The sequence below is a fragment of the Corapipo altera genome, unplaced genomic scaffold, assembly GCF_003945725.1.
Source record: "Corapipo altera isolate COAL_440 unplaced genomic scaffold, ASM394572v1 23, whole genome shotgun sequence".
NCBI lineage: Eukaryota > Metazoa > Chordata > Aves > Passeriformes > Pipridae > Corapipo > Corapipo altera.
The window spans coordinates 13,376,896-13,397,900 of record NW_020884878.1 but is presented as its reverse complement, the minus strand read 5'-3'; the positions used below and the strand labels follow the sequence as shown (position 1 = coordinate 13,397,900).

Here is a 21,005-nt window from a genome sequence, read left to right as displayed (position 1 = left end):
CCAACTCCAAAATACTTTTAGGATACTTTCATCCCTGCTTTCCAGAGATATGTCTAAGTTCAGCCTGGGGTGTACAAAAGTAAAAGTCAAGTTTAATGCACTAGTTGCAAAGTTACTAGGAGCCCCTGAAAAAACTTATGTTTGAGTTCTGTGTCTGTTTCTAACCTTATCCAAATAAAATTCCTTCAGGGCAAATAAGCACGTGGAAGTATTTTGGCACACAGTGAAAGCTTGGCAACACTGCTGCAAACACATATTTCCTCTGCTCAATTACTAGTTGTTTTGGTTTCTTTGTTTTTTAGAATACAAGTTCTAGAAACACCACCTTTATGATTTCAGTGACACTTGAGCATAAATGGAAGGAACATAACTCGTGACAGGAGGAACTTGCTCATGCTAATTTTTTCATGCATTACCTATATGATCAGGATGATTTCTAAGGTTCCAGCCACACACAAAAAAGCAATACCTTTACCTACGATATATTCATTAAGAAAATGGATAATCATTTGCATTTTCTGTTTCAGCAAAGCCTGACATCATTTGGCACATGATATTTTGTCTCATCAAGTATCAAAGTATAATATTCTCAAAACTAAAAAGGCTACCTGATGATTCCACTACAAGCTTAGCAAGTCTTCAAAATTAGGGTGTTTTTTTTTTTACAATCTCCCTGCCTAACACTTCCAGCATATGCTAGACTCATATGACTGTAGTATTTACAAGGGGTTTACAAAACAAACCAAACAAAAAACACCTCCAAAAAACCAAACCATCAAAGTGAGAATAATAAAGTCTAAGCACTGTCTCTCTTTGGCCATACCACTGAAATCATCAAGGACAGCAACAATTATTGTGGTTATTTTCAAAATATGTACAACCCTCCAGCAAGCAAATGAAAATGTATTAAGTGAAAACAACCAACTCGCTGCTACAATGCAATAAAACTGATTCAATAAGGAAAGAGCAGGCCACTACCAGTCCAAATCAAATCTGAAAATAGAAATTTATTTTTGATACAGTGATACAAGGAGGTGGCTGCAAAAGGAACCATCACCAGTAGCCTAAAGTAATAGAGTTTCCCGCAAAGGAGTCACAGTGTTTTGCAGGGTTTGAAAATCCCAAGAACTGCTTGTGCCTAACCTCAAAGGTGGGGTGGTAGAGAAGGGACAGAACCGATCTTGATGCAGTGTTTGCGCAGTGGTAGCACAGACCTGGTTACTGGAAGGCAGTATTTCCAGGGTAATTCATATCTTCATTTCCAGGCATGATGGTCTGGAAAACATAACTAGCTCTATGGAATTTCTCCCCTCTTTGTAAAGTTGAACACTTAAGTTTAGCTGGAAAAAAAAAGTGCATTTGAAGATAGATCCAAAAGGATACTCAAAGTAAAGAAGCCTCCTTTAAACTTTCAAAGTACATCTGTACAACACCATCTGTTTCCATATGTAGAAACTGACTTTCAGCTAAATCTCGTAAGACCTTAGTATTCAGCAGTTCTGCTTCACTGGTCCTCAAATACAATTTAATTCCCTTCACTAAACACAAAAAAACCACCCAGAAAGATGAAAAATGTATATTGAGCACTATAAGAAAATCATTTTATCAACAGCACAAGTCCTAATGCATATGGATTTTAAGATATTTTTTAATGAGGACTGGTTGGCTATTCAGAGTGTCAGAAAAACTCTTCTAACACAATTAAGCTAATGCCAAGCATATTTATCAGAATCCACAATGGAAAAACTGTCAGCTTTCTTCCTGAAAAAAACAAAGACCCATTTACAGAAGCATTCTACACAAATAAAGGGGGCTTAAGTGTTTTATTTGTCCATTTGGAATGATTAGTGTTTATAATCAACAACATAAATCCACCTCTCAGTGAAAAACCTGACAGCTTGTTATTGCCAAACATATTACAATCTGCTGAAGGGTGAAGAATTACAGACATATAAAGATGAATAACATTATATCACCATTAAATCACATACTCTGTTCATCGCACTTTAATCCTTTAACATTGTAAACTAAGATTAGGAAAAAAAAAATCAACTTGTCCAGTGACAAAATACATTGTGTTTAATACACAATATAACAGTACAGTTTAATACACTAGTGCGTTGAAAGGTAAAAAAAATGGACAGCTTCTTTGGAATAACTGCATCATTGCTGATCTCTCTCTTGCACAAACACTGTTTGCAGTTGCAGAAGCTACCAGGAAGTCTTCAGAAGTATCCTACTAGGAAAATCCATCACAGCTAAAACAAATTTATTCTGAGATATTATACTCATATTACTTGAATATGAGGACCCAAAATTAAATTCCTTCACATTTGGAGTAACCAGTGACATCCCTTATGAAATCAAACACATAATGAACAGATTTGCATCCATACTTCAACCATCAAATGAAAGTGATGTGGAAAACAGGCTTTCATTTTTCACCCCGTTAAGTAAACAGTTACTTCATATTTGGAAGCTTTCAAAGAATTTTAAAGTTTAGTGGTCTGAACCATTTTTCAAGGTTGCTAGCATGTACAAAATTGAGCAGTATCAGTATAACAGCTAAAAGACAAAGCATTTTCAGTTATTAGAGATGGAACATTCTCTTCTCCAAAACCTAATTCGGAAAGTAAAATTTCATAAAAAATTTCCAGGAATGATTTGTATTACATTAACTCTACATGAGATGACAACTTCAAAGACTGAAGTTAACACTTACTGGAATCAGCCTTCAAAGTAAAATGGATCAGAAGAATAATGTCTATAAATGCAAGTATACTGCTAATCTTTTTCTCAAGATGTTGCCTGGTACAAATGGCCTCATACAGCTACTACTGCAGACTACTCACTTGTCAGTTATTTCCGATGTGTATGTGAAAAATAGATAGACACAGGAGGCATGTTTCATTATGGCAACAGACATTTTCTGACCAAAAGCAAACAAGAAAAAATAAGAAGCCAATTGAAGTTGGAACGTGTGTGAGGGAAAATCCCATTCAGTACCTCTTTATATTCTCAATGATTTGCTTTCCTTATAACACAGTAACTTGGGGGAAAAAAAATAAAATGAAGCAACAGCAAAACAGAATCCCTCCTTTCTCAAGGATCTGAAGTTCCCTCTGAATTTCACCCCACGATTCATAGGAAAAGTTGAAAAACAGACACTACTGTGTCAGTACCATTGGCTGGCTTACTATACAGTTCTGTCTCTGCCCACCTGCTGTCACTTACCTTATGAACAGACTGCAGGCTCTTAAGGGCAAAGACTATTTTTTTTTTAATTTTCTTTTATACTAGGAAGTGATAGTATCCATATCTCCTCTGTGCCACAGTAATATGGTAAGCTAAATAACATTGTTATGCTTTAATTATTTTATGTTCTAAGCTTTAGATCCATCAAAAGTGAGAGATGGTTGCCTAAGTTTCTAGAAAACAAAAGGCCAGTTTACACACGTGACCTGACACAAAAATAAGTACTCTGCTTGCCAGCATCCATAATGCAAAGCTTTTATTCTTTGCACCATGCAAAAAACCCACAAGGTTATCATCAACAAACTGTAAGTTATGGTATCTTTTCACCTATTTCAACCCTTTCATTGGAAAGAGGAGGTAGATTAGAAGTAAGGCACATCCTGCACTGATCAGCCATAAGGCATATTTACATTCCACTGAAAATAGGATCTATTTTAGGGCTGGCAATGCAAGTTGGAAGAAGTAATCAGGAAGAACTAATCAAATGCACTTGGGAGTACCATAATGTCTAGTCACAGACTGTAGCAAAGAAACAGACAAAACATCTTTTTTTTACTATTGAAAATCTAGGTACTTTATCCAAATGAAACTTGAAAATGATAGACCTACAAAAGTATGGGGCCACTGGCTCATAAGGCTTACTGGCACTTAATTCTTTCTTTCACAGTGAAAGGAACGGACATAATCATGGAAGTGTTAAATAATGCAGCTTAAGATGCACCTGTCTTCAGTTAACTTCAAAAGTTATCTTAAAAGTGAGCTGTTAAGATGTTGTTATTAAAAGATATTTAAATTCATGAACTTGTTTTTATCATTACCTTGAACTAAAATTTACCCCAAAAAATCAAAGGGCAAAAATCCCATAGCAACTGGGGGATAAAGTTACAGTCATGTTGACATCTACTCAAGTAAACCTTTAACAAATAATAAGGACAGAATAGAGATTCTTTGCCAACAGATCAATCAGAGTATAGCATTAAGCTCTCCTCCAAGTTTGAACTGGCTCTTATTCAAAGTAATATGAGAACTGGGTTCTCCAAATGTGAAAGGCACCTCAGCTGGCTTCAACGTGAAAGTTGTCAAACTGTGCAAACTCAAACGAGCGAGTTCCAAGAGCAGCCCAGCCATTGCTTGGTTTAGAAACAGTGACGTTCTCCCAGAGTGGATAACCATTTAACAGTCCTGAGGCAGAATTGCCCTGTCAAAAAAAGGAAAATGTTAGCTTTGTAAAATCCAGCATCTGTGTTGATATTGAGCCTACTCACATGGGAGACAAAACAAAGTAGAGAGATGTCAAGTCAACTTTCAACTACGTTTCACACATTTTTCATGCAGAGGTGCTTCTAAATATTGCACAGAATCCTCCAGTGTCTATCAGTTCTGTGAAACAGATCTAATGCCTTTACGGGGAATATATAAAAGGCTCATCTTCCCTAACTCACAGCTTTACTAACTCAGTGTAAAATCTGAAAGGTAAACTGGTTTTCCTCTTCCACTTGTACTAGGCTCCCTCAAACAGCTCTACTGTCTTAAGATATATCTGGCCCTACTTATGATATACATGGTACTAATTCTGCAGAATTAGGCAGAAAGTAAAGATAGATTTAATTTAGTCATTAAGCTGAGAGGAAGAGGAGACAGCAGAACTTTCAAGTATCACTCAAGCTACTTCAAGCCATTGAAATTAAAAACAGTTTCAGGAAAAATTACAGTTTATCTTGCCAGTGTTCCACTAAACAGTATTTAGAAAAAAGTACTTCAGTTTAATTGTATTTCTTAATCTGAAAGACAATTATAGACACAGGTAAAAGCAAAGAATGCCTTGCAAGAAGGAGTTAGTGTAAGAATTCTTTAAAGAGGGCTCTGCTCTTCTGTTATTACATCAAAAATATATTTGGTACAAAAAACTTGAACAGCACAGATGGAAGTTTGAAGCACCGTAATTTTAAAGTTACCGTGAATGTCTTGTGTTTTAAGTTATTTATGTTCAGTAAACCTTCAGGTTAACAAATGTCTTGGCCTGTTTTACAGATTGCAATCACTGTCATAAATGTAGGTGTACCACAGCCAAAAGGAAACTACACCCATTCCATTGAATGACTCAGGTACAAGTCTCCCTTAGTCTCCATATGTGATAGCACAAGAATTAAAAAACCAGCTCCTAATACTCAATGACATTTTAGCATGAGGGACTCAGTGCATCATTTCAGAAGAGTTATCTTCAGTAGCAGATCTCCCCAGCTAGGATTAAAGCTTCCCCACATTCCAGACCACACTGCAGTTACAAACGTTATATTAGACAATGGGATTAGGCATTCAGAAGAAGGAATTAAGGCCTTTTAGTTAATTGCACCAATGTCACACTCAGGTGAGTGCACAGGTATATTTAAAGTAGAGTTTGGGAGTACTTTCCTCACCAAGTGACTATGGTCAAAAGGGTTGGAGTGGAGGGGAAAGAAAAAAATGTGGGCAGGCTTCTCATTAACTGTAGCCCATTTATACAGCAACATTATGCCCATGCTTATTTATTACAGTAGAGAAGGTTGGCAGCTCATCTGAGTTTCCTAGTCCTTTACTAGCTGCACATACAAGGCCTTAGCCTGCAAAGGGAACTGGTAAGAGACAGATTTGTAAAACAGGCCAGTTTTGTAGTTTACTGACTGTCTTCAGAAAAAGGAAATCAGATCTTTTTGTTAGCTTAAACAAGAGATTTGCCTCTCTGACCCCCCTACCTCCATCTTCCAATTCATCTTTCCAGTTATTTTCTATACCCTCTATGGTTTCTCAAGATCCTTTTAAAAATACAGGCAGCAGAACTTGGTATGGCATTTTAATATTGGTTTAAAATAACAGATATTATTTATGTTTTCGATAGGGTAAACTAATACAAGTAGACCATGAATAGTATAGCATTGTTTTGTCTAAACCATTTAGGACTGAAGTTTCATAACTGTTTTTCTGGTTTTTTGCCGGTGTCCTTACCTGAATGTTGAGAGTAAGTGTGTGCCATGCATTATCCCGGACACCAGAAAGTCCTTTCATTAATATTTCTTCTCCAGCTGCAAAACATGCTTAAGTTAACAAACTGTTACTTCAGCCTTTTGCTGATGCTGATAAATACCAAGCCAGCAAAAACAAAATAATATCTATTTTTCAGAAGTGCTCAGGACTGACATTTTACCCATTTCAATCGCAGCATGGAAGGCTTAACATGCAAACCAGGCTCTACATTATCAGTGCATTCTCCTGTTTTGCCAGGACTGTTTTCCCACTAAAATCTCTAATGCTCTTTGTCATTTGGCATGAGATGAGGATTTGCTCTATTGAGAGTAGGAGTTCATGAAGTGTGACAGTAGCTATAGTATCTATAGACCTCCTTCTTTGTGTATTGTTTGGAACTATTTTAAATCACAGGGCTGGAGTTGTCACATCATCATGTTGCTTAGTTCTACTCAAAATTTAAGCTAAGCAAAAACTGGGTGTGCCTGACACCTGAATGGAAGACCTGAAAAAAAAAATTAAGTGTTACAAGTCTTCAATTATTCAGCAGACAGATTTAGCTGCAAGGTAATTTAACATTCAGGCTCCCTTCTACAAATCTATACAGATGACCAAAAATCTCTGTACAGAAAAAAATTATGATATTGTGTAACGAGCGTCTCAGCCTGAAATAATGAGGTGGTTAATCATTTCATCTAGGAAAAATTAGTTTTGACAGCCTGAGAAACCAACTGGGTAATGTTGCGATGTCTTATTAAAAATAAATACTGGAGTTGATCCTAAACACAAGTATATTTTTACGTACAGCTGAAATTTAAGTTTTTATGGAGTTAGACATTGCAAGGAGCACCAGTGTGCTAAGGGAAGATATGTAAAACCTTCTTTATGCTACCTGTCCATGGTAAAAAAGGAAAGGAACACACACACAAACACACAACAATATATCTTATCAGATATTATTGTATTTGTATTGTATTTTTGTAGATCTAGAAGCTGCATTTGACTCATCAGAAATTACTGCAAATTTTAACTCATGAAGTGAGAGGAAATGCATTTAAACAACATAAGCTGCCACTATTTGAAAGAAAAGAACTTTTAGCTACTGATGAAGTTTTACGACACACTCTTTCATGTGCCTGTCAAATGCTCTACAGATGGAATGTTAGCATCACAAGCAGAATATGCTCTCACTCCACTGAGCTAGACTAACAGTAGGATGCATAATTTGAGGAAAAAGTAGGCCACTCATCATCATCACCTAAGCCAGATGTATGTACAGTGACTTGCACTGCTCTTCAAGACAAGTCCCTGCATGTCACTCAGGATTTTTTTCCAATGTGTAGTTTAAGAAGACAGATCAAATCTTTCTGTAATTAATACTGCATCAGAGTATGTATGAAAAGCAAAATAGTTTACATTTTCTAGTGTAAAATAGGTTTTGTCATTGGAAAAAGGAAAAAATCCAGAAAGCTAGGCCTAAGTAGCCAGCCAGTAGCCTCAAGATGCTTTCTCCACCTACAAAAAGGGGCCATTATTAGAGCACAATAGCTTAAATTCATAGTGATGACAACTGAACTACAAAATCTGAATGTTATCCATTTTTATCAAGGTTGTTAAAAAGACATGTTCATACGCCAGCATCCTCTTTAGCAAAGAGCTGCTTACCTATATCACGAGTCACTCTGTAGGTGCCATCTGCAAAAACCCAGAAGAAAACTCCCTTGGTACGTCGAACATATATCCCACCATTGTCAACTCTTCCTGCAATAAATACACCCCCATCATGTTGCTTTTCTATGTAGATGTCACAGGTGACTGTCATGTTTACCCTGTAAGAGAAGTTCAGTGTTTTTAGAAGGAAGGAATCAATTTTTTTAAGCAGGCAGTAGGTAGAAGAATGCTCCTTATTCAGTAGAGCAACCTCCTTAAGGAAAGATTTAGCAATCTTAATGTGGGAGAAACACAGAACTTTAGACTCATTCCCACATGTGAGTTCATAGATTTTCATAAGCATGACAATTCTCAGAAACCAACAACAAAACAAAGTGTATTGTCAGCAAGTTTCAATTAATTATTAAAATAAAATTTAAAAAAACCAACCCACACAAACAAAAATCTAGCAAACAGTAGTTTTGCATGTCCACAGAAAAGCTGTCAGGTCTGCAAAATAAAAGCTGCTTCTAGATAAATCAAATCCAAGATTCAAGGTCATAGCACCAGATCTGCTAAAATTTGCTGTTTCTCTAAGATTTTTAATACAGGACAGGTCTTAAATAATCCAGACTGCTTGCCCCAAAGCCAAAACAAATGTTTTTAAACAAAATGTTCAAATAGGTTGAAATTATTCGATTTTCCTGCGGTGATACTCCAGCTCAACAGTGAGACACTATATTATACACATAATGACAGCTGTGAAGGAGAATAAATCAAAGTGATACCAGAACCATCAAATAGCACCTAGTAAATTTACACAACTTCTTCCTCCCCAAAGTTGCACTACAAGCCTCTCAATCATAAAAATTAAAAGCATTCTTTACCTCTATTAATGTATATTCAAATTAAAAATCTATATCCCATATCCGAAAACATTTGCAACATGGATACAGCTGCAAGGTCACATATTTAGGAGGTTTATAATTATCCATGATTATTTACAGAATGTGAGAAGACTCTGTGACACCAGCTCAGCTGATAACTGAATCAAAGACTATCTATTTTAGATATCTTTTCTCCTCATCTCTAACACACTAGTAATATTATTAGAAGTATTAGATTCTTGGATATATATTCATTACACAAACCAGATTACTTTCTTGACTCCCTATGTATTAAACAAGAGAACCCCCACATCCTCCTTAAGCCATTATTAAGAGACTGGAAGCAATGAAAAATTAATTAAATAGTAATGTTTCAGAATATAGTTAGGTTCAATAAAACAATCAGAGCAAAACACTAACAAATTCAGAAGAAGGGAAAAAAAGGCTTTCACATGCACAAGTTTAAAATGCAAACTAAAACCAACTAAATAATCCTGAAACTGAATCATAATAAATTGCCACTAACGACTGAAGTCAAATATGATTCCACAGAGAAATCTAGTGCAAAATTGGTTCTGAATTTTAATGGCATACACTAATTATTGAAAACATCTGCCAGAGACAAGATTAGCTTTAAACTGAGGATGAAGCAAACAAATCTGAGGGCCTGAAATTGAAGACCAGCATTACAAAAAGTTACAGATCAGTAAAACTTGAAGAATCAGCTGAATATTCAGGACACAAGCATGGTTCTGAAAATAAAATGAAGATTAAGAAAGAACTGGATCAAAAATGAAATAATAGGAAGTGTTTAGGAATGTTAGTACAGTACTTTAAGAATACAGCCTGAGTAGCTGTTACAGGAATCACTGAATATGATTTACTCAATGAGGGAAAGTTGATTATAGGGGAATATGAGATCTTTTCTTAACAGAGGGCTGTAAAAGAAAACATCAGATAACTGAAGAACAAGCTCCAGTTACAAGATTATGGTATTCTTCCAGGCTTCAGATCAAAGTGACTCAATCACTTCTCCAGGCCTGAAATTAGAAGTGTGAAGCAAGTCCTTAAAAAGCATCAATGATCTAATCAAAGCGAAAAAAATGTGACAGAATGGCTTCTTTAAAGACCAATCAAAAGAATTTAAGCTAGACTTCTTAGTAGAAGAAAAAGTTTTAAGCATGAAGTTTATCCTTATTATAAAAGCACAATTAGTTAACAAGTTCTTTCCCAAATGCTTCCTAATTCTAAATAAACATTATTCTAAAATATGCTGCTTGATTCCAAATTACCATTACAGCTCCTAGAAAGAATTGCAATTGTAACCATACTCTTATCAAAGCAGTAAACCTCAGTTACATTTACCCAGAAATAAATCTGGTTGAAGTAGCAGTTGAATCAAATCCACACAATTCTAAGAACTGCTCAGAAGATGGCAGTCTGCAACAAATACAACTGAATTATCAATGAAATAGTCTGGACATTATGAGATTGATCAAATTGTTAACAATTAATCCAGATAACTCAAAATTATGTAATTTAAAAGTAATCAATTTTTTTGTCCCATTTAAAAAATATTGAAACTCAGGGCATATTTTGAATTAGGATCTTGACTTGGTCTTTCTAGTACGTCAACTCAGATCCATTATTCTGAAAAAATAGCTTGAAAAAAATATGCCCAGCAAGACAGAAGTTAAAAAAAAAAAATCCATGACAGTGTAGCAGTGGGCCAAGTAACCAAGAGATGCAGTGGACTTCCCATCCTTTAAGAGTCATTTAGACAGACACAGTTGATCTTTGGCCCTGAGCAGCACTCAATGACTTTTGGAGGTCCCTATGACATCATTCCTACACATGTACAGACAATCTGAATGCAAAAGCACAAGCCCTCTGTCCAAGAGAAATGAGGCTTGAGACAGATTAACTGATCCTAACTCACACTGGTAAGGAGGATATTTCCCCAAACGTCACTAGAAAATAGTATTTACATACCACTGAAAATTTCCTATGATACTGATGGTCTGGTCTGCATCAGAAACCCAAGTGATGGGCCGCTGAACCACCACCTGGCGGAGCGTGAACACATGATCTCCTGGGTCAGAAGCATTTACAAAGTATTCAAAGACACCTGTCTGATCTGCAAAATTTGGGGCTTCACTGAAAGGTGGATTACCTGTTCAGAAAATAAAATACATATCAACTCTAAAACATTATTTTTCTTCTAAATACTCTTGTTTTCAGAAATTTCCCCTTAAAATTTTCTTCAGAATTTTGACCTGCTATATGAAAGCATAGTTTCTGAAATTGAAGTTTTTAAGTAGACAACAGTTTTCGCAAACGCACAAAGTAAATTGCCTTCTTCCCTACCTCCCTTCCAAAAAAAAGTTCGCTATAATTATGAGCTATACCATTTGCATCAAGAATTTCAAAACTGTAGTGAACATCCAGTTAAGACACAGAGTAAAAGACACCTGATTTCAAGTGATGTGTACAGGTGTAAGGTGTTGGAGAAATAGATATAAATAAAAAAATAAAACAAAAAAAAAAAAAAAAACCAGACCTCAGACTACTTCATGTAGAGGATTCAAATAGCATAACTTACTGCCTTTCTACATTATGGTTATACCTGTGTGTGAATAAAACTTTTGGATAACAGAATTCTGACTTACGTATATTAAAATCATCTTTGTAATTTGAAGGAAAGGGATGAGGTGGAGGCGGCTCTGGGTAAATGCATTTATGTCCTGTCTTGAGTGTGGTTAAAGTGTAGACTTCATCCACATCTAGATCTAAAGAAAATCTTCCCCTCCACACCTAGAATTGAAGAAAGACCAAGTTGCAAAAATTAAACAACTAAATGACTAAATACTCAAGTTCTCAAATTAAAGAAGATCCTCTAAAGTCCTGCTTTAAGGCAAATGTCCTGTCTTCTTGCCTCAGCATTTAATATCTCCAGGCTATTTTGAAAACTCCTTTCTCCCAAATTCTTTATTACCTCCAAGAAAGCCTGTATATAACTGGTAAAATTGTAATCAAAAGGCCTTAATGAAATGTGCCCTAAATATGCATCTTAAGCATAAAAGTCAAGGAGTTTCAGCAAAGGGGGAAGACGCACCTGAAATTGAAGAGAGACTGTAATTATAACTGATCAACTCACCTTTACAGGGCGGAGTCGCTGAAAAAGACTCGAGTTTCCAGATTCAAAACCAAGTCTAGAATGCCACACTTGAAGGGTTTCCACCATAAACTACAACGAAACACAATATACAATTTAATACAACAGCAGCAAAATAAACAGCCTCGAATATTCACCTTGAGAAGTATCTGTCTAATTTTTGTTATTTTAAGGCTGTTAAATGATCACAGTAGAGGTCGTGACTCTGCTCAGCTAGTCATTACATATGCCTTATATTTTTATCGATTATACATCAATAATGTCCTAACATGCAGCAATCTTGTTTTTAAAGACAGAAAGCATTGCAATCACGCAACATAATCTTTAGCTTCTCTTTTACCAACAATGGTACCCCTTTGATACAAGCTCTGTGCCTAGGAGTACCTAGACTGAAATAATCTCCTGCTAATTTCACTTTAACAAGACCTTTAGTCTAGTTGTTGGCCCTTTGATATCCATTTTTGAGTAAAGTATTTTGCTTACAGATCTCCAAAATTCTGCAATACTATGACATATCAATAACACTAGCTACAAGTTTTAATCATACCTAATCCCTAAAATTAGGGATATAAGCAAGCAACCTAGAGTTTGCTTTTCCTAAGCAAATCATTTTATTGCCAAAAGTATTGTCCAAGTTGTCTCCTTGTAAAGGAAACCAATGTTGTCAAAAATCAAATTCTGAGTAAATAAACCCTGTCAACTTCTGAGAAGGAATCATCCAAATCAATTAACAAAGATTCACTCCAGTTTATAGTGAAAATATTGTTCACGTTTCAGAGTGAAATTTAGTTTAGCTAGATTAAAAAAGAGAATAAACAAACCAACAACTGGGAGATTCTCAGAATTTTCACAGGATGCAACAACATAACCTACAGCATAAAATCAACCAGTTATTCCCCTGGAAAGGAGCTGATGGCCATGCTGGTCAGATAAACTCCATCAGCATAGTCAGAGCACCCAGCATTGGAATAAATTCTAAAGAAAAATCCAACTGCATGTCTCTTCTGGGGAATTTCTTCTTCAATATACAGATGATAAGACTGGGAGGTAACAATTCTACAATTTCAGTCATGACATTGCATCTCCTGGTAAAAGCAGAATTAGAATGCTTAAAACTTTGCCAGGTGTGTACAGTCTCTGGTATTGGAGGCTGTTAATTTCTTGCTAATCTGTGGTACTGTCTTGCATGTATTTGATTATGAATAGTAGTTCATTTTACAAGATTGTTCAAGTGTATTCAAGATCTACTTACAAATGACCCTTTGAGGTAGAAAGTTGCTCTCTGAGGTGTGACACTGAAATTAGGCAGTGGAGGCCTGATACACTGAGAGTGATTATGAGTCTGAAGAAAAAAAATAAATTTAACAGAAGGAACATTCATTACTGGAATGCATCACAAGGCAACCCATATGAAAAACATGCAGCATAGAATTGAAATTAAAAAAGCACTCATTTATTTCACTGTTAACATAATAACTACAATTACACTACTTTAATAATTTTTTTTTAATACTGATTTTAAAAAAGCACATGATTAAACTTCCACCCAGAGTGTGTAATCAAATTAAAGCTAATTTGTGTTAAAAAGATAATGAAGACACATATACTGGTCTTCAGGAAGACTCAATTAGCTATTCAAAGCTTTACGCAGAAAAAAGGACCTCTAGTGGACTCACTAACAAAGCTACCAGTATCAAAGGACATTCACAGATACTGAACTACATAAACCAAGACAGGTCCTTCATAACAAAACATTATCTTTCCTAGTTCATTGGAATTGCTGATGCACATACCATAGTTTCAATGATGATGGTAAGGTTCCCTAGACCATCTGTCAGAGCTACAAAACTGCCACCTCCTTCTAAGTGTCCATCCACTTGCAAGTATGACCAGCCTGGTTGAGTAAATTGTGTTGTGTGTGCTGAGACAATATGAATAAAAATCAGAATACAGTAAGACTTAACAAAAAATAGTACCATTTTCACTCTTAATTAAATTCCTCTCATACATGCTTACACAACAAAAACCTGATTTGGAGAAGAAAGTAATAGAACTTCCAAAATAAATTCTACCTATAAAAAAGAAAGATTATAGAATTACACTAAGGCACAATTTAAAACACCAACTCTCCGGCAGACAAAACAGTTAAAATGATAGAGGTTATTTAGACAGGAAGAACAAGCTATTACACCACTATATAAGGTACTCACATACATGCAATTTGAAAATTCATCACAGTTTAGATTTTCACAAATCTTTTTTTTTTCTTTAAATAAAGTAAACATTTGAGCCATAGATGGGCATCTCCATGAGAGATAAATAAGGTTTTCAGCATAAAGGAGAAAATATGACCCAGATCCTGAAAATCCTGAGCAACATGGACAAAGGAACAACCGCTCAGCTGTTCCCAACTGTTCATGGGACAGTACGGCCATTTTTGGTTTAATGCTTTTACATTTATAGGTAACCAGCATAAGAACAAAAATTAAAGTATTTTTTTTGTACCTCACTCATGGCACTGCAAATCCTACTTGCTCTGATGAACAAACATTAAATACAGAAGGACTACAGAGTAGCCAGTGAATCCATGTGTCCATAGATAGACACTACATGAACATACTTCGCTTTCCCCAAGCTTAAGGAAATGCTGATTTACACAAGCCAAGAATCTCAAGCATGGTAAGAATACAGAGGTTCTTTGTTCCATTTTCTCAAACTGAGAAGTATCAAATGAAATTGATACTCCTCAAAGATTAAAAATAGAAGAGGGGAAGAAAACATGAAAGCACACTAACCCTTATAGGCACTTTGGATCAAAATATTGTAATAGTAATGACTATAAAGGCAGTAGCTTATTCATTTCTGCTACATCTAAAGGTAAACTATTAAGATACTAGATCCTTTGCTTTCTGTTGAAAGGAGCATTTTTTTCTCCTTTTTTAAAGTATTCACAAAACTTTTCACAAATCTGCCTTAATTTGGGACAAAAAAAAAATAATACACATAAAAACACTAAAGAAATTTAAGTCTCGGAAAATACAGTGATGTTCAGTGTCAGATCACCAAAATTTTAACTGCAAAGTTTTTACCTGTAATCCAGATAGGAGCTTCAACTTTATAGTGGCCACTCCATGGCTCTTGTGCTGTCATTAGCCCACACCGACCAAAGGGCAACTCTTCATAATAACTAGCCACTAAGTTCCATGCGATTGTCCTGGAAGAAAAACAGGTGTTGGCTGTGCAGTTGGCTCCATTCATATGGATAGTATTATATTCACTTAGTACAAGAATCCATTCCTTTTTTTTCTCCAGCATACAATGAAAATAATTTGGGGGATGGGGGTAGGGAGAATATCTTTCCAGCTAAAGGGAAAAAAAAACCACAGGAGAGAAAAATAAAGCAAATCAGCTTCCAGTGTTGAGAGCTTCTTCCAAAACTTGTGATGCATTCCCTGGCTGTATCATCATAAAAAATTGCATATTAATCGAAATATGTATTGAGGGTTAAAGACTCCATTTGTTTGCACTTTTTTCCTGTTTTGAAGTCAAGAAATTTTGTTAGGAAAATTTATATCTTTTTGTTGGGGTGTTCTTTGGTTGGAGTTTTTTTGATTAATTGTTTATTGTTGTGCATGGTGGTAAGTTTTTTCAGGAAGAGTTTTTTGGGAGAGCAGTTCAGTACCACTAAAAAAAAATTATCCTTTCTTTATCCATATAAATAAAAAACAGAAAACAACTTTAACCAGCCATCCTCCATGAGTTGGTGCTATTTCAACAGGTTACTGTCAGGATACTGAGGTTAATCACTTCAGGTACTTTGATTCGGTCTTCACTGAAAATGTTTTGCAAGGATTGTAAATTTTAGACCTCTGGGCCATAAGTATGGAAATACAGCTTAATAAGCAGTTATGTAGAAAGGAAAAGCTGGCAAGCTGTTCTGCTGATGCATATGGGTGACTGCAAAGGCCTCATCCTGAAGTCACTGCCATAGATTAATCACACTACACAAGCATATGAAGAGACCCTGGAATTCTACAAAAACATGCTCATAAAATAAATAACTCTTGATTTGTAAACTCAACATGCTCACATCAAACTTGTTCTGCTGATTTCAAACTTACAAAGAGATGTAGGAAACTCAAGTTCAAAGGAAACAAGCTCAGAGAAGGATAAGTTGTCTTTCATCAAGAAGATTCTGTTTTCAATATAAAAGCCAATATAATTTCACTGTTGGATATACAGACTTAAAACTATTCTAAAATAATTTATAAATACAACACATATGCCTGGTAGTCAGGCTGCAAAACAAATGGGACATATATAACTAGAAAGGGCTTGTAAAAACAGAAAAACATTGGGAAAAGACTGATCCCAAATTAAGACATTAAAGTATATGAAAGTTAAGAGGCAATCAGAATTACCAGGAATGCACATAGGAAATATTAATCTGTTAGAAAGCTTCAGTTTGCAGAAAAGGCAAAAAAATATGTAAAAACCAGGTGACTCAAGAAACTTTCATTTACAGGTATCTAAGTGATTTGTATTGGGCCCCACTTCAATCATTTCAGACAAAACCAATCCTCTTTATTGTTCAAAAATGAAGTTACATAAATCTAAAAGTTTTGAACAATATTGATTACATCTTGATGCCTTATTTTCTTTAATCAGACTTTTTCTTTCAAATTAGTGGGTTTGGCACTAAAAACATCAAACTATATTTACTATTCTCTTCTAAAACTGGGAGTTATGTAATTTCCCAGTAAAGAGAACAGCTTTCTTCCAGTTTTCAGCTTGGAAAGAAAATGTGCAGAACAGTAAATTAATGACTATAGTGTTAGAATGGATTCTGAGGAAGAAATTGAATGTCAAAATTAGATAATTACATCCATACATATTACTTTTGACCGAAGACAAATAACTTGATAAAGATCTTAACAAAAATACAGACAAATTAGCACTATGGATATTTTTCTCCAAAGTTTTTCATGTGGATAGTTCTTAAAAACATTCTCTTTTTAATAATTATTATCAGTCTCAAAGGCATCTGAAATTAGCTGCATAAACCATTGGATGCTGTGGAACAATAACTCAAGAATACACTAAAACCTGTGGAACTTCTACTCCAGAAAGAATTAAGGACAGCAGACTTCATGTGTTACTATATTTGAATTCAGGCTGACAGCAGAGCGAGTTTCAGTTTACCTGCTTTCTTACCAGAGCAGATAGATGTCTTATATAGTATTTTAAATAATTCTTACACACCAAGTTGTGAAAGTGAGCAATAGTGCACAACACTTACGAGGTCATGTTTCCATTGACATAGTTTTGGTTCAGGATCCGAGCCCAGCATCCTGCACCTACTTCATCATTGAAAGTACTGTAATCTTCTGAAGACCATAGTTTCTTCTCAGTTAATATGGCATTTTGCACTGTTTTTGTCCCAGGATAGTGAGCCCTACATAACATTTTAAAAAGAAAGAGTACTTAGTACAAAGAGAAAAGTCAATGTTCGGAAGTACATATAGCAGGAATGATTCATCTCCTTCAAACTGAAAATGAGAAACAAAATATCTTTGGAATATTACAAGTGGAATAGAAGAAAATGGACCAAGGTGGAGTCATAACATTCCAGAGCTTATTGTATTTGCATCAGTAGAAGATTATTTCTTCTGATATATTACAGCATATAAGTAAACTTAGATTTAAAGATGTTGTACAATTTCTACAGCTTGTTAAAGCAAAGCTCTATTCTGAAACTGAGCTTGATGATTTTCCTAACTAGTCTGCTAAACAGAGAAAAGACATGTTAACTCATAGGATCTTAAACAAAACCATAAATAACTGTAAAATCAACAATAAGATATAGTACTAGGCATTATTCTAAGAACTTAACTGTATCAATGTCTTCGGACCTAAAAATGAACTTAGTTAATTTTTTTAATAAACTCAGGTTTCAAAAAAGCATGCTAGTTGGACTACAGAAGTTACAGAGGTGTAAATTGAAAGTAGTTGAAACATATAATGAAAGCTAATTTTCTTTTCAAGATCTTCCTTAGTATGAGGAGAGATGCTTTCTCCTAATGGCGACTATTGATTACATTCAATCACAACACTGATTCACTGTGCTAGATTTGTCTGACTGAAATAAAACCTTTTTAAATCACTTGCAAAAAATACTTAGCACATTCATTGAAGACACTAAGTACATAGACTAAAATGAAATTATCAGCACTGGAAAGGAAAGTATAAATACTTCCTTTACTATCAGCCTGAAACTTGACAAATTGATACATTCATGGCAGGGACACAAGAAACACCACTTTTTCTAGTCTGACTGCTAGGGGCTTTTTTTCCATTCTTTTCCCTCTACTGGACAATAGGCTAGTGTAGTCCTTCATACCTAGCTTCACTAATGGGTACGTAACCGATAGTAGAGATCTTAGCTCCATTCTTCTCTGCTCTACAAATTACTGTATATTTCCCCTTTGGCTTGGAAACATAAGTATTACCTCAGTACCAAGCAAAGGTTTTTGTAGTGGCATAAAGTGCAGAGCTTGCAAAAACAAGGCAGAGGTTTTCACACTTCATATCCTGAAAAGGTGTTTAATATTATGTGTTAACGACCCTGCCAAATAAAAACTGAAATACGTAAAAGATTATTTAATCTACCTGTTAAGACTGAATCAGAGTAGGGATGTAAAACTTACACTTGTAAAGAGTTAAGCAACTACAGCTTACTTAGACAGTAAGTAATCCATATATGATCCACGATTCCACCTGCAAAAAACTGCCAGGATACTGTTCACGTTCAGAATGGGGGGAAGGATTGATTGCAGAGGTAAATGACACTGACTGCCTATCTGTATTTGGAGAAAAGGTCTTCATTTCTACACCTCCTATGGGTCAGATATATAAAGAACGATGAAAAAAACCCACTTGAAGCAAGGAACTGCCACATTTGAAGTACTTGATTGGGTCAGGCACATTTATGGCACCTAGTAATTAAAATTTATAGCTATTGTAAATTGAAAAGTTAATGAGCAAGTCTTACACACATTGCCATTCAGCCATCAAGTCAGTAATCAGTGTCAAATTCAGTCTACTAGCACGATATTAGCATCATATGACAAAGTCCAGAACTAGTAAAACAAGTCAGCCGGTTGCATGCTTTCCAAAAACAACTTTCTCATCAAAACAAAATGGAAACTAAGAATCAAGACATTACTGTAACTCAAAGAAGAATCACAGCCCAAATCCACTTCTGGATCACGATCATTTGAGTAACAGACCAGTGAAGTCAGTAATACAAGGCTGTATACAAAGTTGTAAAGCTAAAGCACTTTTTGCATACCAACTACAGTAACCAAAAACTCCCCAGAATAAACAGGGTTGTCCAAAAAACCTTCAGTTCATCAAAAGTACATTCACAGCCAATAGGAATCTTCAATATAATAGAGGACTCACGATTCAATGAAAGAGTTGAGGCTGTTGCCAGGACAACAGCCGTGTGATTTGATGTGGGTTAGTAAGAAAGATTAAACAATCAATCCTTTCCTTGCAGGTAAGAGTACAGAGTATTAAAGGTTTGACTGTGTTTGTTATAAACAAGATGAAGACAGACTATAAACAAACCACCAAGAAAGAAAAAGAGAGAACCCCCTACCCAATCACATCGACCACTCCATGGAGCTCAGAGTCAATCAGCAAGACAAAGGAAATGGGCTCCCACAGTCTATCGCTGGCTATGATCCTCACCTGCTCCAGACCACGCTTATCCAATGTGTACCTCAACAGCTTGGAAAAAAAAAAGGAGAGTAAAGAACAGAGAGAAGGGACAAATAAAAAAAAATGTTTTTCAAATTGTTAACACCTTATATTGGGAAAGGCAGCATCTTCTTCAGCACTATTTGAACATAGTTAAAAAAAAAAAAATGTTTCAATTCTTGTTTTTGCAACCTGGACAACTGTTACAAGAAACAAAATGTACTAGACTGTAAAGCACAAAGTGCCTTCAAAGAAGGACACCTTCTTCCTCTACCATACCAAACCCTAAAGTACATGAAAACAGGAAAAATTAAAAACATTTGGTTGTTCTTTTCTTACAGACACAAAACTACAGATAAATACAAATTATATCACATTTCATGCAAGATACTCTATTGGCAGATAAGGCACTTAGATGTTACAATGCTGATTGTTAAACTAAAAGGACCACATACGAGGCAAGGACAACTGAATTATAATGTATAAACCTTGCAAAAGCACAGTAAACATTCAATTAAGAACAGGAGTTGATTCCCCCTATTTTTCCTGCTAATCAGCTATATCAATTTAACAGTGAAATAACAGAATTGTGCTGAGCTCTTCCTAAACACAAACAACGAAAGAAACAAGAAAAACCCCAGACATGTACACAGCTTATTACTCAACTGTGTCGTATGTCAAGCTTTAAAATTGCAAATACTTCACACTTCCCTAGAGACATTTTAAGACCTTGAAAGTCAACGAAACAAATCTAAAATGCCACGTAACACCAAGTCTAATGATGTACTAATGATGCAGAGGTCCTCTAAATAGCATTTGCTGTACTTGTAAATTCATGTAACATCAAATGCCCAACTATCTTCAAATAATTCTGTATATTTCTACCAGATACAATCTTCTCTTACAGGGCACACTATCTGCAGAAAGAAGTGTTGCAAGATTTTTTTTCCACAGATAAGAATATGAACTAGGTTATGTGCAGTCTGAGCAGCCTGAAACATCAAGATTTCCTCCCCCAAAGTTTTAATAACTTCAGCTGAACACAAGGTTACTACTAATAACATTACCAACAGTATACTTATGTGTAGTACTTTTCATTACAGCTTGCTTTAGAATAAGGCAGTATTTGGTCTTCAGACTTATACATAAAAAGGCTAACCTATTAAGCAATTAGAGAAGGTTCCTGATGACTAGAGACAAACAGTTTTAATGTCCATCTTCAAGAAGAAGGATCTGGAAAACTACAGTGCCATCAATCTAGCCACAGTCTCCAG

General features: G+C 35.4%; 1 protein-coding gene across 2 annotated transcripts in view; it reads right to left on the bottom strand.

The window, feature by feature from the left end:
• Window positions 1-1,806: 1,806 nt before the first annotated feature.
• GALC (galactosylceramidase) overlaps window positions 1,807-21,005 on the bottom strand; it is a 33,104-nt gene continuing 13,905 nt past the window's right edge. The window contains exons 7-17 of one of the 2 annotated variants that reach the window (XM_027637983.1): window positions 19,631-19,761; window positions 17,267-17,422; window positions 15,057-15,181; window positions 13,761-13,888; window positions 13,220-13,309; window positions 11,950-12,039; window positions 11,462-11,606; window positions 10,785-10,965; window positions 7,921-8,084; window positions 6,238-6,314; window positions 1,807-4,453 (exon numbers count right to left, since the gene is read on the bottom strand). In XM_027637983.1, coding sequence (XP_027493784.1) covers window positions 4,310-4,453; window positions 6,238-6,314; window positions 7,921-8,084; window positions 10,785-10,965; window positions 11,462-11,606; window positions 11,950-12,039; window positions 13,220-13,309; window positions 13,761-13,888; window positions 15,057-15,181; window positions 17,267-17,422; window positions 19,631-19,761 — 1,431 coding nt within the window. In that variant the 3' untranslated portion in view covers window positions 1,807-4,309. The remainder of the gene's footprint in view (window positions 4,454-6,237; window positions 6,315-7,920; window positions 8,085-10,784; window positions 10,966-11,461; window positions 11,607-11,949; window positions 12,040-13,219; window positions 13,310-13,760; window positions 13,889-15,056; window positions 15,182-17,266; window positions 17,423-19,630; window positions 19,762-21,005) is intronic. The other variant, XM_027637984.1, reaches the window with a different exon arrangement.